This window comes from Gadus morhua, chromosome 18, assembly GCF_902167405.1.
Source record: "Gadus morhua chromosome 18, gadMor3.0, whole genome shotgun sequence".
Lineage (NCBI taxonomy): Eukaryota > Metazoa > Chordata > Actinopteri > Gadiformes > Gadidae > Gadus > Gadus morhua.
The window spans coordinates 20,705,982-20,724,517 of record NC_044065.1 but is presented as its reverse complement, the minus strand read 5'-3'; the positions used below and the strand labels follow the sequence as shown (position 1 = coordinate 20,724,517).

The following is an 18,536-nucleotide window of genomic DNA, read 5'->3' as shown; positions in this document are numbered from 1 at the left end:
CCAGAATTCAGGTTTTTTAATTCAGAAATCGTAATCTCAGTATTTAAACTCACATTTGACCCTAATCCTCTTCAGTAGATAGGCTTGTTGTTCTGATCCATTGGCGGTAATGGTTATGGTAAGGCTGATTAAACTGCTGATGGTCTGTGCTCTCCACCTGTTGATCGGTCCATGGAGAGAACCAAAGACGGATGAGTGTGCCTGAGTATAGTTTAAACGGCAAGGTAACCCAGTGTCTTGAGTTCATATCAAAGTTCCACCTAGTTCATTCTTTCATCACACACGTGTCAACATTAACAATTACACTGTTTCTCTACTTATATTACTCAATTTATTTGTTTTCGTTATTATTTATTATTCTAATGATGCTGGTAATTATTTTTCCTATTTTTATTTTTATGTCTTTATTTACTTTATCTTGTATTGTTACCGCTATGTGAGTGTTGAGGAACCAAGCCTAAGAATTTTACTCTTGTGTACTTAAGGTTTAATAAAAGTTACTCTGATTCTGATAAGTGGATAAATGATCAGACTTTTATTAATGACTGTAGCCCCGCCCCTTCAGCGTCAGAATTGGTTGTCAGGGTAACGGAAGACCAAGCCCGCCCCTTGCAGCGTCAGAAGTAGTTGTCAGGGCAACAGCAGAGCGACGCTTCTTCGCGCACCTACGGTGCTAAACACCCATCATAAAGTGATGCCTTGCTCCGGGTTTTAGTGGATTAAAGCTATCTGACCTCGACAGAAAGGCGAGGACTGTCCGCAGGTAGCAGTGTGATGATCTCCCTGTTGTATGAAGTGGTTTATGTTATTATAATTATTATGTGCACTCCAATAAGGGTTAGCCTCGGATGCTAACCTTAGCTAGCTGTCATGCTAACCACATCAGTGGATTAGTGTCACGTTAACATAACATAACTTGTTATTATGTATGTGTATACTCGAGACACACGTGAGAGGTTGAGCCACAGTGTATCTTGCATTGTATCTTTTAAAACGCGAAACCTATTCAAACAGTGCATACCGTGAATGCTAACTTGTGTGTCTGCTAGTTAAAGAATAATCCTTCATGTAATTTAACTCTGTACCTCATCTTCATAAGGTGATGTGTAAGGATTGTTTCAGTTAGACGATTAGAATTCATTCCATTCATGAGCTTCAAAGGTGTGCCAATGTGTATGTGTGTGCTGGGATGACTTTAACCGAATACAGTTCGAATGTTACGGTGACTTAACGTTAGTACTGTATACTATTTAGCACTATATACTACTAGAAAGTAGTATATAATACTAATACTAATGGAATTATATAATGGGAGGGAACCAGCTGCTAGTTATAGTGTAGTACTAACTTTTTTGCAGTCTTACCAACCGCTAGATTGAGGTGAGGTTAAACACTGCTCCGTTTTGCAGAGTGGCCCACCCATGGCGGTGTACTTCGACCACCGCATCGAAGCCCCTCCCAGCAGCGGGGTTCCCTCCCAGTTGGCATGGCACCCCAGGCACCCCATCCTGGCCGTTGCCTCCAGCAGCTCAACGTCCGGAGGCAACGTGGACCTGTTCCTGCAGCAGGTGAACGAGCAGTCAGAGAGGACCTGTGTAACATACTGCCGCCATTTGTGTCAATAATTTGTAACATACTGGGATGATGTATAATATACTCTGATTATGTGTAACATACTCAGATAATGTGTAACATTCTACTACAGGGTGTTACAGACTTTGAGGATGTGTAACTTACTCCAGTAGTTTTTGTAATGGTCACCTCAAATGCTTGGTAGTTGGTTGGAATGTATAGTGGCAAGTATTTTGAATATTCACTGGCCCCCACAGGTGCTAACAAAGGTGCTAACAAAAAATAATCCAAAACAAGTAAAATACACTTATTGAAAGTGTCTCTCTCTATACTAGCTGAACACATACATTCGTACCCGGTATGTTGTCAGTACCTGTGTAGGTTGTATATGCATATCTAGGAAGTTGACCGGTGGTTGTTCTGCAGGGGGAGTTTGTGGAGAGCTGCCACCTGGAGCGTCCAGACCAGGCCACGGTGCTGCGCTGGCACCCCATGAAGCCGCTGCTGGTGCTGGGCTGGGAGAGCGGCGAGGTCCTGCTCCTCTCGCACCCCTCTGGGGAGCAGAACCCCCTGCCCCCCACGCACGCCGCCCCCATCACCCTGCTGGAGTGGAGCTGCTCCGGGAGCCGCCTCGTCACCGGGGACCAGGTGAGAGCCACCGTGGAGCCCACACACGGTCAGCACAGAACCTTTTTCTGAGATGGGAAGCAAGAAATGGACAAAGAACGATGTCATTTATGAGGGAAAATGGTGGGTTGACGCTTGCGCTCGCTTCGAGATCTGGGGACACCGGGCACGTCTCGTTCGATGGCTCTGTCTACAAACACTTAGCAAAATAAACTAAAAGTTCAAACTAGAAGAACCTTCCATTGATTGTGATGCTAGCGTTCACCACTCACTAAAAGCATATTCCATTGATTGTGAAACTAGCGTTCACCACTCACTAGAAGCACATTCCATTGATTGTGATGCTAGCGTTCACCACTCACTATAAGCACCTTCCATTGATTGTTTTGCTAGCCTTCACCACTCACTAGAAGCACATTCCATTGATTGTTATGCTAGCGTTCACCAGCTCAGGTGCTTGAACACTCACTGGACGCTAATCACTCCGCTTAAGTCCACCAGTAAGACGACCACTACATCCTCAATGAAAAAAACCCATTCCTTCCTATATTGCTGCCCCAATACCTAGTTCTACCAAAAATGTGATAACGGAAAGCGTCACAACATGGAAGAAGAATTCCCTCCAAGGGAGATGTCCCAGTGTTTTAAGCTCTTGTTTCGTTCCTGTCCCGAAGCTGGACTGTAGCTCCTGTTTAACCAGTGTAATGTGGTGTGTTTAGATGGGCGTGTTGGCAGTGTGGAAGCTGGACGCCAGAGGACGAGTACAGGGAACCCCCCTGGTGAAGCGCGACTACGGCAAAGCTCTGAGCTGCTGTATCTTCAGAGCCACGCCCCCCGCAGAGTATGTACAACATGCCCACGCACGCGCAGCACACACACACACACACACACGCACGCACACATGCACGAACGCATGCCCTAGATAGTGTTGAGGTAGTGTGTATATTGAGGTTTGTGTGTAGTGATGTAGAGAGTACATTGAGGTGTGTGTTGAGGTAGAGTGTACATTGAGGTGTGTGTGTGTGTTGAGGTAGAGTGTACATTGAGGTGTGTGTGTGTGTTGAGGTAGAGTGTACATTGAGGTGTGTGTTGAGGTAGAGTGTACATTGAGGTGTGTGTGTGTGTTGAGGTAGAGTGTACATTGAGGTGTGTGTGTGTGTGTGTGTGGTTCCAGGGACATGGCGGTGCTGGCCAGAGCAGCGGTCGGTGGAGATGAGAGAGCGCTGGACCAGTTCACCTGGGGGAGGGAGGGGAAGGAGGGGAGGGGCCCAAAGAGCAGCCTGCAGGAGGGCCTGGTGTTCTACGTCAGCACTGTGGACGGTGGGCTTAGCACCACCATTCACCACCCACTATGACCCAACACACAACACACAGCGTGACACCACCATGCACCACTCAATACAACACATAGCATGACGCCATCAGACACCACCCAATGCAACACACAGCATGACACCACCATGCACCACCCAATGCAACACACAGCATGACACCACCATGCACCACCCAATACAACACACAGCATGACACCACCATACACCACACAATGCAACACGCAGCATGACACCAACACGACCACACGCTATGCATAACCAGCACACAATACAACAAAACATTTCACTATGCACACAGCACAAGGCAAACTAAACTTCAGTGTACTATACCATACTATGCAGCCCATTAAAGGTAGTGTGTGTTTGTGTGCTGTGTGTGTGTAGGCAAGGTGCACAGTGTGGATGAGCGCGGCAGGACGGCGGGGCTGCTGGCGTTGGACAGCCCCGTCCAGAAGCTCTTCTACCTGGAGAAGAGAGAGGCGCTGGCCGTGGTCACGGAGAGCCTCACGCTGTCGCAGTACACCCTGGGGCCAGAGGGGGGCGCCCAGGAGCTCATGAAGGTCAGACCACTAGGACTGGTTCATTGAGTCGCAGATGCTGGTATCCAAAGGGACCAGATACAGGTCATGGAGGAGCAGACAGGAAGGGGAGGGGCGTCTTCTTAAGTGAGCGTGCTGTTGAACCTGCGAACGTTTCAGCTCGGAGTCAAACTAGGGAGTTCTTACCTTACAGCCAAAAGCAGACATCTCTACTAGGGGTGTAACGATACACGTATTTGCACCGAACCTTCACGGTACAGGCACTTCGGTGTGGTTACAGAGGTGGACCGCGGTGCGTAAATGTGGCGTACATAGCGTTAATATGGTGAATGTAAAGGCTTGTTTTGCAATGCGGAATTTAAAACTTGAAGTTCCCCCGGGACCGTTTAGCCAAAGAATACTGCTCCGACTCCGTAACTACGGAGACCCCTCAGCAGCTCTCCGTCGGGATGTCGGATACGCAATGCAATTCGCCGCCCGATCTTATGTGTTGACTACAAACCATCTAAGCAGTGTTGTAAATAAACTTCCATAGCTTTTCAAAACTTATTTTGTGTTTTATTGGTCCTTAAGGTGCAAAGTAATTAAGGTGCAAAGTCAAACCGGAGAAGTGATCCCGGAAATGATTTTGTTAGAGGACCAATCACAGCCCTTGCCGTCTCCGTTGCGTCGACCAATAAGTCCATGGATGCGCACGTAAGCTACGGAGAGGGTCTCCGACAGGCTCTCCGGCTATGGAGAGGGCTCTCCATGTCTACATACAGCACTTTAACATTGCACACGCATTTAAAAAGGCACCATCCAGGTGTTACTATCACCGTTGCTGTGAAAAAAAAACAAGTGCAAACCCAGCTCACAACACTATTTTAACCACCCCTGTCTGGGAATTCAGAAATGCAAATGACATAACCAAGTTTATTGGTGTTTTCATTGCTGCTGATCTACGGCCATATTCTGTTGTTGACAAACAAGCAGTTTTTAAAAAATGTCCCCTTAACTATGTACCGTACCGTCCTGTAACGTACTGTTACGTCAAAACTGAGTTACGTACCGAACCGTGACTTTTGTGTACCGTTACACCCCTAATCTCTACCTGTTCTAAAGTTATAACTCTAAGGCCAAAAATCGTCATCTCTACATGATGTTAGTAAAAGTTCTTACTTTACAGCCAAAAGCAGACGTATGGTGTTATTCTGAAAAAGTTTCTCTGATAGATACAGAATAAAGATAGCCAGCTCAAAATCTCACAGTTCACAATGTAGCTTTCCTGGGAGAGGCAGCTTTGTGAGGACAAGTTTCGCTATTATTTTGAAGTGGGGAATGTGAATAGTGATGCGCTGTTATTTTGAAGAGACGAGGACAGGACATGCTGTGATAATGTTGTGAAAAGGTAGACTGAAAGGCCGCACTTTCTGCCGAGGATTTGAATTCGCCCTGCAGAAGGGTCTGGAGAAGAGCAATACATTTCTTTCCGCTTCCCATACGTTTTTGCGGGAACCAATCACCAAGCTGGCTTCTCCCTTCCCCTGACGCGCTATTGGCTGGTTTAACACAATGACGACAGGGAAGCGGCGGCAAGCAGCCAATTGCGTACAGAGTCAGTTAAACTAGGCCCGATGATCACGCCTCTTGAGCTGAAGAAAATAACAGCAGCTTCCACAGACCAACGTGCAATCTACGATTGCGCATTGACATTTTTAAAAATAATAATCCAAAATAATAATTTCTATCCCAACAATATCTAACATTCCAATGTTCCCATGCTTCCAAAATGGATGCGGTCATTGCGATGTGACTTAGCATCGATGTACAAGCCCCATTGTGAAATTGTGCTGTGATACACTCATATTGTTAAGAGTTGCTGTGATGCGCTGTTATTCTGAAGAGGGGCGCTGTACTGGTGCGCTGTTATTCTGAAGAGGTACTGTGTGTGCAGGTGAAACTCAGCGGTCAGAGCGGGAGGAAGGCTGATGTGGTCTGGACAGAGAGCGGTCTGCTGTTCACCGCCACCGGAGAACAGGTCATCAGGTGGGTACACACACAGATGGGCTCAGAGCACTGAGGAAGAATGATTTATGTCCGAGGACACATGGGCCCAGTTCAATATGCTTTCACTCATTTCCGTCTACTGGTTTTTCCTATGATATTCTCACAAATCAGACTTTGCATAAACAACAAAAGAAAACTCAAATCTGTGTTAACGGGGAATTTCACTTTCTTCCACACATTTGTTTAGACCAATCAAGCTGCATGAGAAGGGGATCAATCATGTCATTGGCTAACGGCAAACACGATCTTGGCCAGCCCTGGTAAACCTCCTGGTGGGAGACAAGCTTAAACACAGTTCAGATCACAGCTCCTCCGTGTGGACTGTCCACTGTATAAATACACATATTAAATCCCCTTCTGAAAGCATTTACATTTAGGGGTTTTGCTACCGCTTTTATCCAAAGCGACTTACAACCATTAATTAACAAATTCCCACACTGACGACAGAGTCAACCACACAGGGCCAACCAGCTTGTCAGGAGCCGTTAGGGTGAGGTGTCTTGCTCAGGGACACCTCAACGCTAGAAGGAGCTAGAAGGAGCAGGGGATCGAACGAGCAACCTTCTGGTTACCAGTCAACCCCCTCTACCTCCCGAGCTACTGTTGAAAGCAGTACACACTCTTGCTCATGAGTCTTTTAGGTAGAATATCTGTAAAACGAACCAGGGAACTAGGGGGGACAGTGTTTGACATGCGGCCCAGGCTCTGTGCCCTGCCGGAGCACGTCGGTCCTCTGAGAAAGGCTGACGGTGTTGTGTTGATGCAGGGTGTGGGATCTGGAGAGGGATGACAACTACGTCCTCTCTCTGGACGAGGCTCTGGGCTTCCAGAGAGGGGAGCTCATCAACTGTGTCTCCTACTGCAGCGCTAAAGGTAGAACGGACACACACACACACACACACACACACACACACACACACACACACACACACACACACACACACACACAGAGACAAACACACGCGCAAAGACACAGGCACGCGCAAAGACACAGGCACGCGCACACATTCAACCCACACACATTCAACACACTCTCATACACACACAGTCAACACTGAACACACACACACTCAACCCACATATACACACACACACACACTGAACCCCCCCACATACACACACACACACAGCACAGAGACCCATGTTTTCAGCACATACACACACAGAGCATGCATGTTATATATATATTGTGTGTGTGTGTGTGTGTGTGTGTGTGTGTGTGTGTGTGTGTGTGTGTGTGTGTGTGTGTGTGTGTGTGTGTGTGTGTGTGTGTGTGTGTGTGTGTGTGTGTGTGTGTGTAGAGGTGCTAGCAGCAGGGACCAGTCTGGGCAGGGTTGCTATGTGGAGGATGATGCTGCAGCCTAGCAACAGCAGGACTGAATCAAGGGTCTCCTGGAAACTCCAGACCCCGACGGAGACGGAGGGCAACGTCACCCAGCTCCAGGTACTGTCTGCCTGCCTGCAGCCTGCCGGTCGGTCCGTCCGTCTCTCTGTCTCTCCATGTTCCTGACTCCTTCCCTTCCTGTCTCCCAACCTGCCAACCTGTCGGTCTACCTGTCTGTCTGACTGCCTGTCTGTCTCCCCGACCCCTGACCCCTGCCCTCTGCCCTCTCCAGTGGGGCTCGGGCCTGAACCTCCTGGCGGTGGGCAGCGTGTCGTCGGTGCTCATCCTGCTGGAGCACGTGATGCTGTCCCACTTCAGCCAGCAGGTGGCGGCGGTGCAGCTCGCCCCCTCCCAGCTCAGCGTCAGCCTCTCCGCCGAGGAGCCCCCGCTCGCCCTGCGCACCCACATACACATCAAGGGGGTCTGCGTCACTGCGGTAACCGCTCACACACCCGCCACACGGACGCACGGCCATACAGGCGTAGGATACACACATCCTCGCTGCATCACGCCATGCATGTTTCATCCCAGACAGGGTTCTAAATGAACACAGGTCCCCTGGTCCCGGCCTTGGGACTAGAACATGCTCTGTAGTTCCTTGAGTCCACACATGGTATTGCATGTGTTCATACTTATGGACAGTTACATCAAGGTAACAGAAAAGAAAGAAAAGGTTCTGGCCCTGGGACCTGCTCATGTACATTGGGTTCAAGTGCTCCGTGTCGGGAGGCTCTGCTCTATGTGTGTCACCATGGAGATAGACCTGAGGAATGAGCCGTGTTTCAACAGAACTCTGTCACCGTGTGGAGTGGGAAGCAGGTCATCGTCTACGAGCTCTCGGCCGGTGCTCTACGTAGTACAGGTACGGACAAATTCCACCCTCACTAATCATGTATTAATACAACACACTACTGCTACTTATAAAACACATTAGTAGTACAAATACTACAAGTTATCAATGCTTATCGCGGATAAATCCATGCAGACATATGAGCTTGCGGCATAGACATGTCTCTCTTTTTCTCTCATCTCATCTCGTCTCCTCCCCTCTCTTATGCTTTTCTCTGCTCTCCTCTCCTTTCCTCTCCCCCCGTCTCGTCTCCTTTCCTGTCATCTCGTCTCGTCTCCTTTCCTCCATTCTTCTCCTCTCCCCTCGTCTCCTTTCCTGTCGTCTCCTCTCCTTTTGTCTCGTCTCGCTTCCTCTCCTCTCCCTTTCCTCTCTTCTCTCTCCTCTCCCTTCCTCTCTTCTCCCTCCTCTCCTCTCCAGGTGGGTTCCAGTGTGATTCTCAGGTCTTAGCAGTGCAGGCTGACAACATCTACACTGTGGAGCCTAACAGGGTGCAGGTCCGCACACCACAGGTCAGTAGACACACACACACACACACACACACACACACACACACACACACACACACACACACACACACACACACACACACTCATTCCACATGCGCATCTCACATGCGCATCTGATGGGTGTGCAGTCAGTTTCTCTCGGACTCTAGCCTGTGGGTGTTTGTTGGGACCTGTGGGTGTTTGTTGGGACCTGTGGGTGTTTGTGGGGACCTGTGGGTGTTTGTGGGGACCTGTGGGTGTTTGTTGGGACCTGTGAGTGTTTGTTGGGACCTGTGGGTGTTTGTGGGGACCTGTGGGTGTTTGTGGGGACCTGTGGGTGTTTGTGGGGACCTGTGGGTGTTTGTGGGGACCTGTGGGTGTTTGTTGGGACCTGTGGGTGTTTGTGGGGACCTTTGTGAGCCTATGGTTATGACGGTCCTGCAGGGCACAGTGAAGCAGCTGCTGGCCTTCTCGGAGGCCGAGGGGAACCCTGTACTGCTCAGTGTGTGCCAGACCTACCTGGCCGTTGGCACGGATACCGCACACGTCAAAGTCTTCGACCTGACCAGACGGTACGGGATTCGGCCCCTCTAATGTCATTCGACATTCAAACAATATTATAGCGTGAAACAGTATGGGTAGGGCTGTTCAACTCCAAGCTTAAGGGTTCCAAGTTCGATCCCCAATTTCTGCATTGTAACCTGTAGCCATTCTGGAGCAAGATGCCTTAACCCCGCCCTGCTCCTTCATTACGACTTGCTTAATGGATAAACAGTATTGAGAAAGGGCCTTCCCAGTCTCTTGGTTTAAAGATCCCATGGCATGACAAATTCACTTTATTAGGTTTTCTAACATTAATATGATTTCCCCTAGCCTGCTTATGGTACCCCAGTAGCTAGAAATGGCGTTGTAAAGGTGTAAAACGAGCACTAGCTGTCCTGCTCTGCCATTGAGAAAACTAAGCTCAGACGCGCTGTTTAGGACATTTTCCCTGTATGTCGTCATACATGCTACCTTCCCTTGCCCTGCTTTGCCCAATGAGCTACGACCGTGCGAGCGGCATATGTACACACACAGTAATGCAAGTGTGGTACACTTCTTTGTTATTTTGATAACCGTTCTGCTGTTGGTAATATGGCGCATAACACGTCAGGTTCTCTGACGTCTGATATTTCCACAACGAGACTTGAGACTCGTAGTGTGGTTTATCTCAGCCATGGTTGAGAAGGAATTGGGGGGGAAAGGAACTTTGGCTTTGACTCCCTGAAGTAGGCTACATGAACAGCGACATGGAGGAGAACGGGATTGACTGCGATCGTCCCCTGCCGGAGCCCCGCTGCCCGCTGCCGAGGCACCACTGCCTCGGCAGCCTCGCCTCGCCAATGCGATACATCAACTGTAAACAGAGTGCATGGTACCGTGGCCGCAAGCTGCTCAGGGCCAAACCCCCACCCTCCTCCTTGACCCGCCTCTCTCCTCCTCATTTGCATTAAAGCTACAGACACCGAAACGGCGCGTTTGGGGAAAGCTCAATGTGCAACTGGCTCGTAGTGGCTGTAATTTTGCACCACGGATGATGAATTTCGGGAACGTCTTCAAATGCTGTGTTAGGGGCCCACTGATATATATGTTAAAGCATCCATAAAGTAGCATGCCATGGGATCTTTAATGTGAAGAATAAAGATCAAAGTACCTTCCTGAAATGGCTACCCTTTTATTTGTTTTAATTGTGCACCTAAATGAGGAGTTAAAATGTGTGTTTGTCTTCAGAGAAGCCAAAGCCCACTGCAACGCCAAGAACCTGACGGAGCTCATCCCCAACCTGGGAGCTCTGCACTCGGTCAAATGCAACGCCAGCGGCAGCCAAGTCAGCCTCCTCGTCACTCAGGTATGGAACAGTAAAGGTGATGGAACCAACAGGTGGTGTAATAGACATGATCAGGGTGGTGTAATAGACATGATCAGGGTGGTGTAATAGACATGATCAGGGTGGTGTAATGGACATGATCGGGGTCGTGTAATAGACATGATCAGGTGTAATAGACATGATCGGGGTGGTGTAAGACATGATCAGGGTGGTGTACTAGACATGATCAGGGTGGTGTACTAGACATGATCAGGGTGGTGTAATAGACATGATCAGGGTGGTGTACTAGACATAATCAGGGTGGTGTACTAGCCGTGGTGTAATGCAGTGCGGTGTTGTACCAGTGCAGGTGATGTGATGTACCTAGTGCAGTTGGTCTACTAGCCGTGGTGAAATGCAGGTGTTGTAACAGAGGTTCCTGTGTAGGTGAACGGGCGTCCGGACCGTAAGGTGTATGTATACGACGTGGAGATGGACACGATGCTGCACTTTGACTTCTTCATGGGACGCCCCCTAAGCAGCCTATCCCAGGACATTGAACGGTAACCTTTGAGCAAGGTTCTCACAACCCCTCACAATAGTGAGGGGTTTGATTCCCTACCTGACTTGTGTAGAGGGAACCAATTATATTGTTTGATTAGGGAATATCCCTAACCTATCACTGATGTCACTGATCCATATATAGATAGATAGATCCAGGGCTTGAGATATTATTTTGAATGTACCATACTTCTAAATAATACCAAAGGCCGTTTCTGTGATTGGGAAAAGCAATTCATTCCTAACCCACACATATGCACCCGTATTTGCACATGCATGCGATTCGCATCTCGCAACAGACTCACTTTGCAGCGTTGGTTTGTCTTGTATTTATTAGGGCTGGGTTCAATTGATCAACACACAGTATCCATAGATTTACAAAAAAAAAAAAGAAAAAAAAAAGCAGACAACATTTACAATATATCACTGGTCCCAGTAGTCCCCAAAACTCTTTTGTAACACTTCACACCTAGGCCTCGTGATTTGCCTTGTCTGTTAACTTCAATGCAGCCTCAATTTCCACCATAGATATGGGCCGAGCTATATCTGCTGCCTTTGGTTCTTTTTAGTGTTGGTAGATCTTGTATGTATTTAAAAAAAAAATCACATTTCTTACGTTCAAAGTTTGGAGTTGATTGATATAAATCCTGGGCATAACTTTGTCAATGTTTCAGATACCAACCTTTACTTGGCACTTGTATTGAGTCTATAGATGCTGTGGATTCACCTGGTCTCAGTTTTACAGTTTATGCTTGGCTTGGTTTACTGAATGCATGATGCAAGGCGCTCATTTTCTCAGTCAATCATGGAACTCTACCGTAGCTCCCCTTAACTCAGTGTCTACTGAGTAGGGGTGGGAAAAATAATCAATTCTTCGATGCATCGCGATTCTCGCTAGGACGATTCTGTCTCGATGCAGATAAATTAGTAATCAGAATATATATATTTTTTTTTTTGCCTGCTGCAACATTCTGTTCGCCAGAGAGGGATATTTTTGGTAATTTTAAAATTATTGAATTTATCTTCAGTGTGTATTGGCCAATCTGATTTGTATTGACACGATTGCGATTCAGCCTACACATAGCATGCGCGCAAACTCACAGCCAGACACAAGAACTCCTTCTAATTCAAGAGCAGCTTTTCCTTTAATGACATGGAAAAGAAAGATTAGAAAGAAAATAGTTAGTTAAGTTAATTCATCTGTTGATGTCTTTAATGATCATCACAAAAGTAGGAAGTGATTAGCAAACTCTGAGTAGCAAACCCAGATGTATATATATTTTTTGAAAATCACGCATGGAAATGTACATAAAAAAAATTGTTGCATCGATAATCGCTTCAGAATCGAATCGTTGACCTCATAATCAGAATCGAATCGTGAGGTGCCAAGAGATTCCCACCCCTACTATTGAGTCTGAATATTTCTTCTTCAGTAACCTTTTAAGGGAGGCACATTTTCCTTCTAACACAAATGTATTAAATGGCAGCATTTCCTAAAAGAGTGTGTGTGTGTGTGTGTGTGTGTGTTGTGTTCCAGGCAGCAGCCTCAGCTCCCAGAGCTGAGCGCCCGCTGTCCCGTGTCCCACTTCTGGGACGAGAGCGAGGCGCGGCTGCTGGTCTGCGAGACGGTGCCCGTCGGGGCGGAGCCTGCCACCTCATCTCAGCCGGACATGGTACCCCACCCCGCGCTGGTCTTCTGCGTCAACACCACGGTGGGATCACCTCGAACCGGCGTCCACTGTCTTCTTCTTCTTCTTCTCCTCCCAGGCAGATGTCTCCGTGGTCACCTTCTTCTGCACCCAGGAGCACGGCCTCCTCCTTCACGACGTCTTCCCCAAGCCCCCCGGCCTGCAGGGTCTGCTGGCCCTCCACGTCCCCCACTACTTCTTCACACGCAAGGTAGCCCAGCCGCGCCCTCTGTGCCCCGCCACCACAGAATCCAGCGGCCCACTCCCCTGCCTAGCATCTGTTTTACTTTTTACGTGCCTCGTGGATCCTGACTACTAGTAATAATTAACTGCGGTTATAAAGCGCTTTTCAAAGCAGTCAAAGTGCTTTACATACTGACTGTGTGTGTGTGTGTATGTGTGTGGTCACATCACACATCATCCACTACCAGTGTGGGGCTCCCACTTGGGTGCTGCATGGCAGCCCGTATGCGCCCGGAGGCGCGCCACACACTGGCTGCCACAGGGGAGAGGTCAGGAAGGAAAAGAGCAGGGCTGATTAAGGGCTCATGTTGGATTAGGAGGCAGGTTGAGGATTTGGCAGAACGCCTATTCCTGCAATGAGCGGCCGTTCTTCCCCCCTGGGGCTCTGGGGGATAAAACATAGGCCAGATGGACGAGCCCTCCCTACTGACCCTCCAACATCTCTACCAGCACCCACATGTCCCCGGGCCTGACCCCCAGAGAAACCAACAGTGGTAGGCAGATAGTCGTGGGGCTGGCTACCTCACACCATGTAGCGCTGCAAAGCTGTACTAAAGTGTCTGCTAAACGATTCCAAGTAAATGTCATTTTAAATGTCCTGTTTCCCACGCAAGGGAGTGCCGCAATGCACTCTGGGTAGGCTGGTCTGTACTACTGGGACTATGCTGGTTAGGGTAGGAGCATTTGAGATCCTCTGGGTTTGAGCATGGCACTTCACTGCCCTCACTGAGATGGGACCCGATGCAAGCTGTTTTACTGTTTTGCTTTGTGTGGCAAGCTAGGAACAAACTTCATAAGTGCCGGCAATTCATATTTCAGTGAGTAATGATTACTGCTGCGATCTCTATGAATGCGTGTGTGTGTGTGTGTGTGTGTGTGTGTGGGCGGGCGTGTGAACATGTTCTTTCTGTCAACACACAACACACCCAGCTGTTGTTTTGGAGGGGTGGTGTCTATCTGCCAGAAGTAAGTTCCTGTGGATGTTGAGTTCCGTCCCCCCCTCAGTGTGGTTCAGTGGTCCCCTGTGTCTCGTGCGGCCCCCCTCCTGAACCTGGTGATGTGGTAGACCTGTCCTGTGCTTCAACCGTCCCCATCTTGCCGCCAGGCTCCATGTGGATTAGTACCTTCCACTATGGACATCACATGTTCACTGAGCTGCCAACATCTAGGCTGGTCCGCCCTGTCCCCCGGCCTGCATCCTGTCCACCAACCGTGGCTCCCTCCGCTGGTCCAGGAAGAGGCTCCAGGGCTCCTCAGGAAGCCCTGGGTCCTCTCCCTGATGGCGCCCAGCTCTGAGGGAACAGCGTCTTCATCTTCCTGCGTCAACGACGGCCATCTGGGGGGACGCCCCCTTAGTCCGTACTAGTGATGTCACTAATGCGGGGGATGTTTAATAATGGCATGTCATGACGCAGGCCTTTTTAATGTTCACTTAAGGGGCTGTTTACTGGATGACTTTCCAACCTATCGATGAAAGAGACAGAGGCCCAATGCATCACCAGCTTATTCCAGGACCGCTCATAATTCCTTTCTACTTGGAAGAATTCCCGAGGTCCACATCCTATCCTGTAGGCATCCTGATGCCCGTGAGAAACGTGCCCCTAGCCCATACCTACTCCTTAATGACGTGCACCAGAATCCACTGAGTAACCGATGTTACTGAGTAACATCATGTCTCCTAATGAAGACATGATGTTCAGTACAGAACAATCCTATTGTGTGTTAGATGATCGGTAGTAACCACACGGTCCCCCCCCCCAGCCTGGAGAGAGCGGCCAGGGTGCGGGGGAGGAAATGGCCCCCCCCACCACGGCCGGCCGGCCCCCCCACATGGTGTCCAGACGGCCCATGAGGGACTTTGTGGGCCTGGAGGGCTGTGAGAAGAGCACGCGAGACGCCATGCTCAACTTCAGCTTCTACCTGACGGTGGGCAACATGGACGGGGCCTTCAGGTCCATCAAGCTCATCAAGAGGTGAGAGCCCCTCAGAGGATCAGTAGGTAGAACAGTACCTCAATCCCAGCAGTATTAGGCCCAATCCCAATCCCTTACCCCTTCACCTTAACCCTCCCCCTTGTTTTGAAGGGGTAAGGAGAAGGGGTAAGGGGTAGAAATGGGATTGGGCCTTAGGCCCAATCCCATTTCTACCCCTTACGCCTTCCCCTTACCCCTTCAAAACAAGGGGGAGGGGTAAGGGTAAGGGGTAAGGGGTAGAAATGGGATTGGGCCTTAGACTCAACAAAAAGTGTTTTAGGCTGAGAGGACTAGGAGGTAGGGGGTGGCATGTCGTCCCCATGGTTAAGACCCAAGGACAACTTTGTGATGCTTCTTGAGTACCGTCGTCGGTGTGAGCTTTACAATGAGCGATGTTGTATATTATGTAACGCGCCACACACCGTTATGTTATACAATAAGGATGGATGCCCAAACCCAGACCCAGACCACTCTGACCCGCTACCCCCCCCCCCCCCCCCCCCCCCGTAGACCCAGACCCACTCTGACCCGCTACCCCCCCATCCAGTATCCACCCCCCCCCCTACACTCTGACCCCCTCCCCACCCCATCCAGTATCCATCCCCCCCTACACTCTGACCCCCTCCCCACCCCATCCAGTATCCATCCCCCCCTACACTCTGACCCCCTCCCCACCCCATCCATCACCCCCCCTACACTCTGACCCTCTCCCCACCCCTGTCCCGCCCCCACCCCACCCTGCTGTTAAGCGGCAATGATTGCTATTAACTTCAAAGCCTCAGGAAAGACCAGGGGAGTGTATTGTTACCGCAACCTTGACTCCAGCATGCTGCCCCCCTGAGGCAACACACGCACACGCACACGTACACACACTGTGGCAACCCGGCACGGTGAGCGAACCACCTCCTCCCAAACAGGACACATCATAGCTGGCAAAAAACCAACCTAAATTAAAACTAAATTAAACAAAGTCTTATACGGAAAACAATGCAACAACGAAAAATAATCGACGGTCCTGTCCCCCGTGGGTGGCATCCCGTCACCCACGAGGACCGGTCTCTCCGTACAGGAGCCCCATGGCTGGGAGAGACCCGAATGAGTGGAGAAGCAGGCTATCGAAGCCCTGCTTCCCCACCTGTGCCTCAGGTGCTCTGCATCTCCTTAATTGGCCCGGGCCGGGTTGCCACAACACACACGCACACATGCACGCGCGCAACCACACAAACAGGTTGTACCCCAGAGTTCAGCATGCCCTGTGTCTCTCATGGCCTCCACAGTGAGAGACGCGGAGGGACAGGAACTGATCAAGCCCTGACCTCCACCCTTGGGGTCATACCCCTTCTGCATGCCATCACTGGTCTATTAGAAGGTCTGGTACTGTTTCTGCTGTTGTTTACCATGGCCTGCTGGGCTTTGTGTGTGTGTGTGTGTGTGTGTGTGTGTGTGTGTGTGTGTGTGTGTGTGTGTGTGTGTGTGTGTGTGTGTGTGTGTGTGTGTCTGTGTGTGTGTGTGTGTCTAACATGCCCATTCCTTCCTGTTCACAGCAAATGGGTCACAGAAAGGATGTGCTTGTTCCCTTCCTGTAGGACTGTGTGTGTGTGTGTGTGTGTGTGTGTGTGTGTGTGTGTGTGTGTGTGTGTGTGTGTGTGTGTGTGTGTGTGTGTGTGTGTGTGTGTGTGTGTGTGTGTGTGTGTGTGTGTGTGTGTGTGTGTTCCTGGGTCTGCTTGAGTTTATGTATGAGACTCATTTGAACAATCATGCGATATGATCTCTAGAAGAATACGTGATACAGGGCACCCTCTCCATCCCACTGCAGTATCCCCCCTGGCACGTACTAGTACTACGCAAATACCTATACAGAGTACACTGTGGAGGAGAATGTACTCCGGACGGCGATTTCAGCCGACGTGATGACAGCTTTAGCAAGTTCCTCATTCAATGCTATTTATATTCCAGAAACATCCTTTTTTTTTTTTTTTTAAGGGATGGGTATTGTGCCCTTTCCCGGCTATGAGATGATGCACTTCCTGTGTTGTGTCAGGCCGCTGGTCCTGTATCTTCTGGGACCCGTCTCCACGGCAACGCTCTTTGAACTGCCCAGGTCTCTCACGTATCGGTGCTGGGGACAGGCCATGCGGGGCGTGAGAATAACTCCCGCCCTCCCATAGAGGTCTCATGTGGAGACTCATGGTAGTAGGAGGGGAGGTCCAGACCGCTAGCGTGCTAACCGGCTAGAGACACTCCCTGTGCAGGTCCTGGGCTATGGCCTTTCCCTCTCCTTTTCAACACACCTTCCTCTTTGTCTTTCCTGGCCATAAAGACACCAGAAACCCATGCAATATGTAGATGTGTTTTAATTATATCACAGGATCTAATTCAGATTCAGACAACTTGTTTATTATGGCAAGTGTCTATTCATGACGATGTTATTTTTGACTTTAATGTATGATATTTATAGCAGAGAGAGAGAGAGAGAGAGAGAGAGAGAGAGAGAGAGAGAGAGAGAGAGAGAGAGAGAGAGAGAGAGAGAGAGAGAGAGAGAGAGAGAGAGAGAGAGAGAGAGAGAGAGAGAGAGAGAGAGAGAGAGAGAGAGAGAGAGAGAGAGAGAGAGAGACCCTGTACAGCCACTATGGTAAAACACCTGTATGTACAGTTCATAGCCCAGGAGTCTGCAAACACACACTATGGTACCCATGGACACACACACACACACACACGGGTACGCGTACTCCACAAGCCGTGCCTGAGAGGCAATCTCACGTCACATCCAGAGGAATGTTATTTCTGCTGTCACCAGCACTGGGCTACTTCCTCTCATTCATGGTGGCCTTGACTAGGCTTACCGTCAATCCACCATCCCTCCAAGAGTGTGTGTACTGAGCAACCACCAGATACTTCTAGAGTGTGTGTACTGAGCAACCACCAGATACTTCTAGAGCAGGGGTCTCAAACTCGCGGGCCGGAGGCCAATTGAGGCCCGCAGGATGATATTTTGTGGCCCCCTACTTGACATCAAGTTTAGTGTTAGTGCGACCCGCGCGTTGTTGTTAAACGCAAATTTATAGGTTGACCCGATAGGGTAGGTGACCCGAGGTCCCGGTATTGCCGGAACAGTCCCAATTTTGAGTTGCGTGTCCTGAGTCCTGACAAAAGCCAAAGGACGCTAAAATGTCCCGGTTTTCAACAACCACTATGAAAGTGATCTAATTATAGCCCGATCATTAACTTAGATTGAGTCAGTTGTGCTACTTTTTTTTGTGGAATACATTTTGTGGCCCAGCCTGACCTGAGGTAGAGTCTGGACTCTACCTACAGCGGCCCCCAGGTAAGTTGAGTTTGAGACCCCTGTTCTAGAGTGTGTGTACTGAGGAACCACCAGATACTT

At 49.4% G+C, this 18,536-nt stretch overlaps 1 protein-coding gene across 1 annotated transcript in view; it reads left to right on the top strand.

Annotated features, from left to right (window-relative positions):
• Window positions 1-630: 630 nt before the first annotated feature.
• The window catches only part of ift140 (intraflagellar transport 140 homolog (Chlamydomonas)), a 41,884-nt gene continuing 23,978 nt past the window's right edge, over window positions 631-18,536 (top strand). The window contains exons 1-18 of the mRNA XM_030340345.1: window positions 631-763; window positions 1,410-1,568; window positions 1,999-2,220; window positions 2,919-3,040; window positions 3,374-3,519; window positions 3,918-4,093; window positions 6,009-6,100; window positions 6,888-6,994; window positions 7,423-7,565; window positions 7,738-7,941; window positions 8,295-8,367; window positions 8,773-8,864; window positions 9,285-9,412; window positions 10,611-10,728; window positions 11,134-11,249; window positions 12,785-12,920; window positions 13,015-13,146; window positions 14,940-15,151. Of these exons, the coding sequence (XP_030196205.1) occupies window positions 1,422-1,568; window positions 1,999-2,220; window positions 2,919-3,040; window positions 3,374-3,519; window positions 3,918-4,093; window positions 6,009-6,100; window positions 6,888-6,994; window positions 7,423-7,565; window positions 7,738-7,941; window positions 8,295-8,367; window positions 8,773-8,864; window positions 9,285-9,412; window positions 10,611-10,728; window positions 11,134-11,249; window positions 12,785-12,920; window positions 13,015-13,146; window positions 14,940-15,151 (2,366 nt within the window). The 5' untranslated portion in view covers window positions 631-763; window positions 1,410-1,421. The remainder of the gene's footprint in view (window positions 764-1,409; window positions 1,569-1,998; window positions 2,221-2,918; window positions 3,041-3,373; window positions 3,520-3,917; window positions 4,094-6,008; window positions 6,101-6,887; window positions 6,995-7,422; window positions 7,566-7,737; window positions 7,942-8,294; window positions 8,368-8,772; window positions 8,865-9,284; window positions 9,413-10,610; window positions 10,729-11,133; window positions 11,250-12,784; window positions 12,921-13,014; window positions 13,147-14,939; window positions 15,152-18,536) is intronic.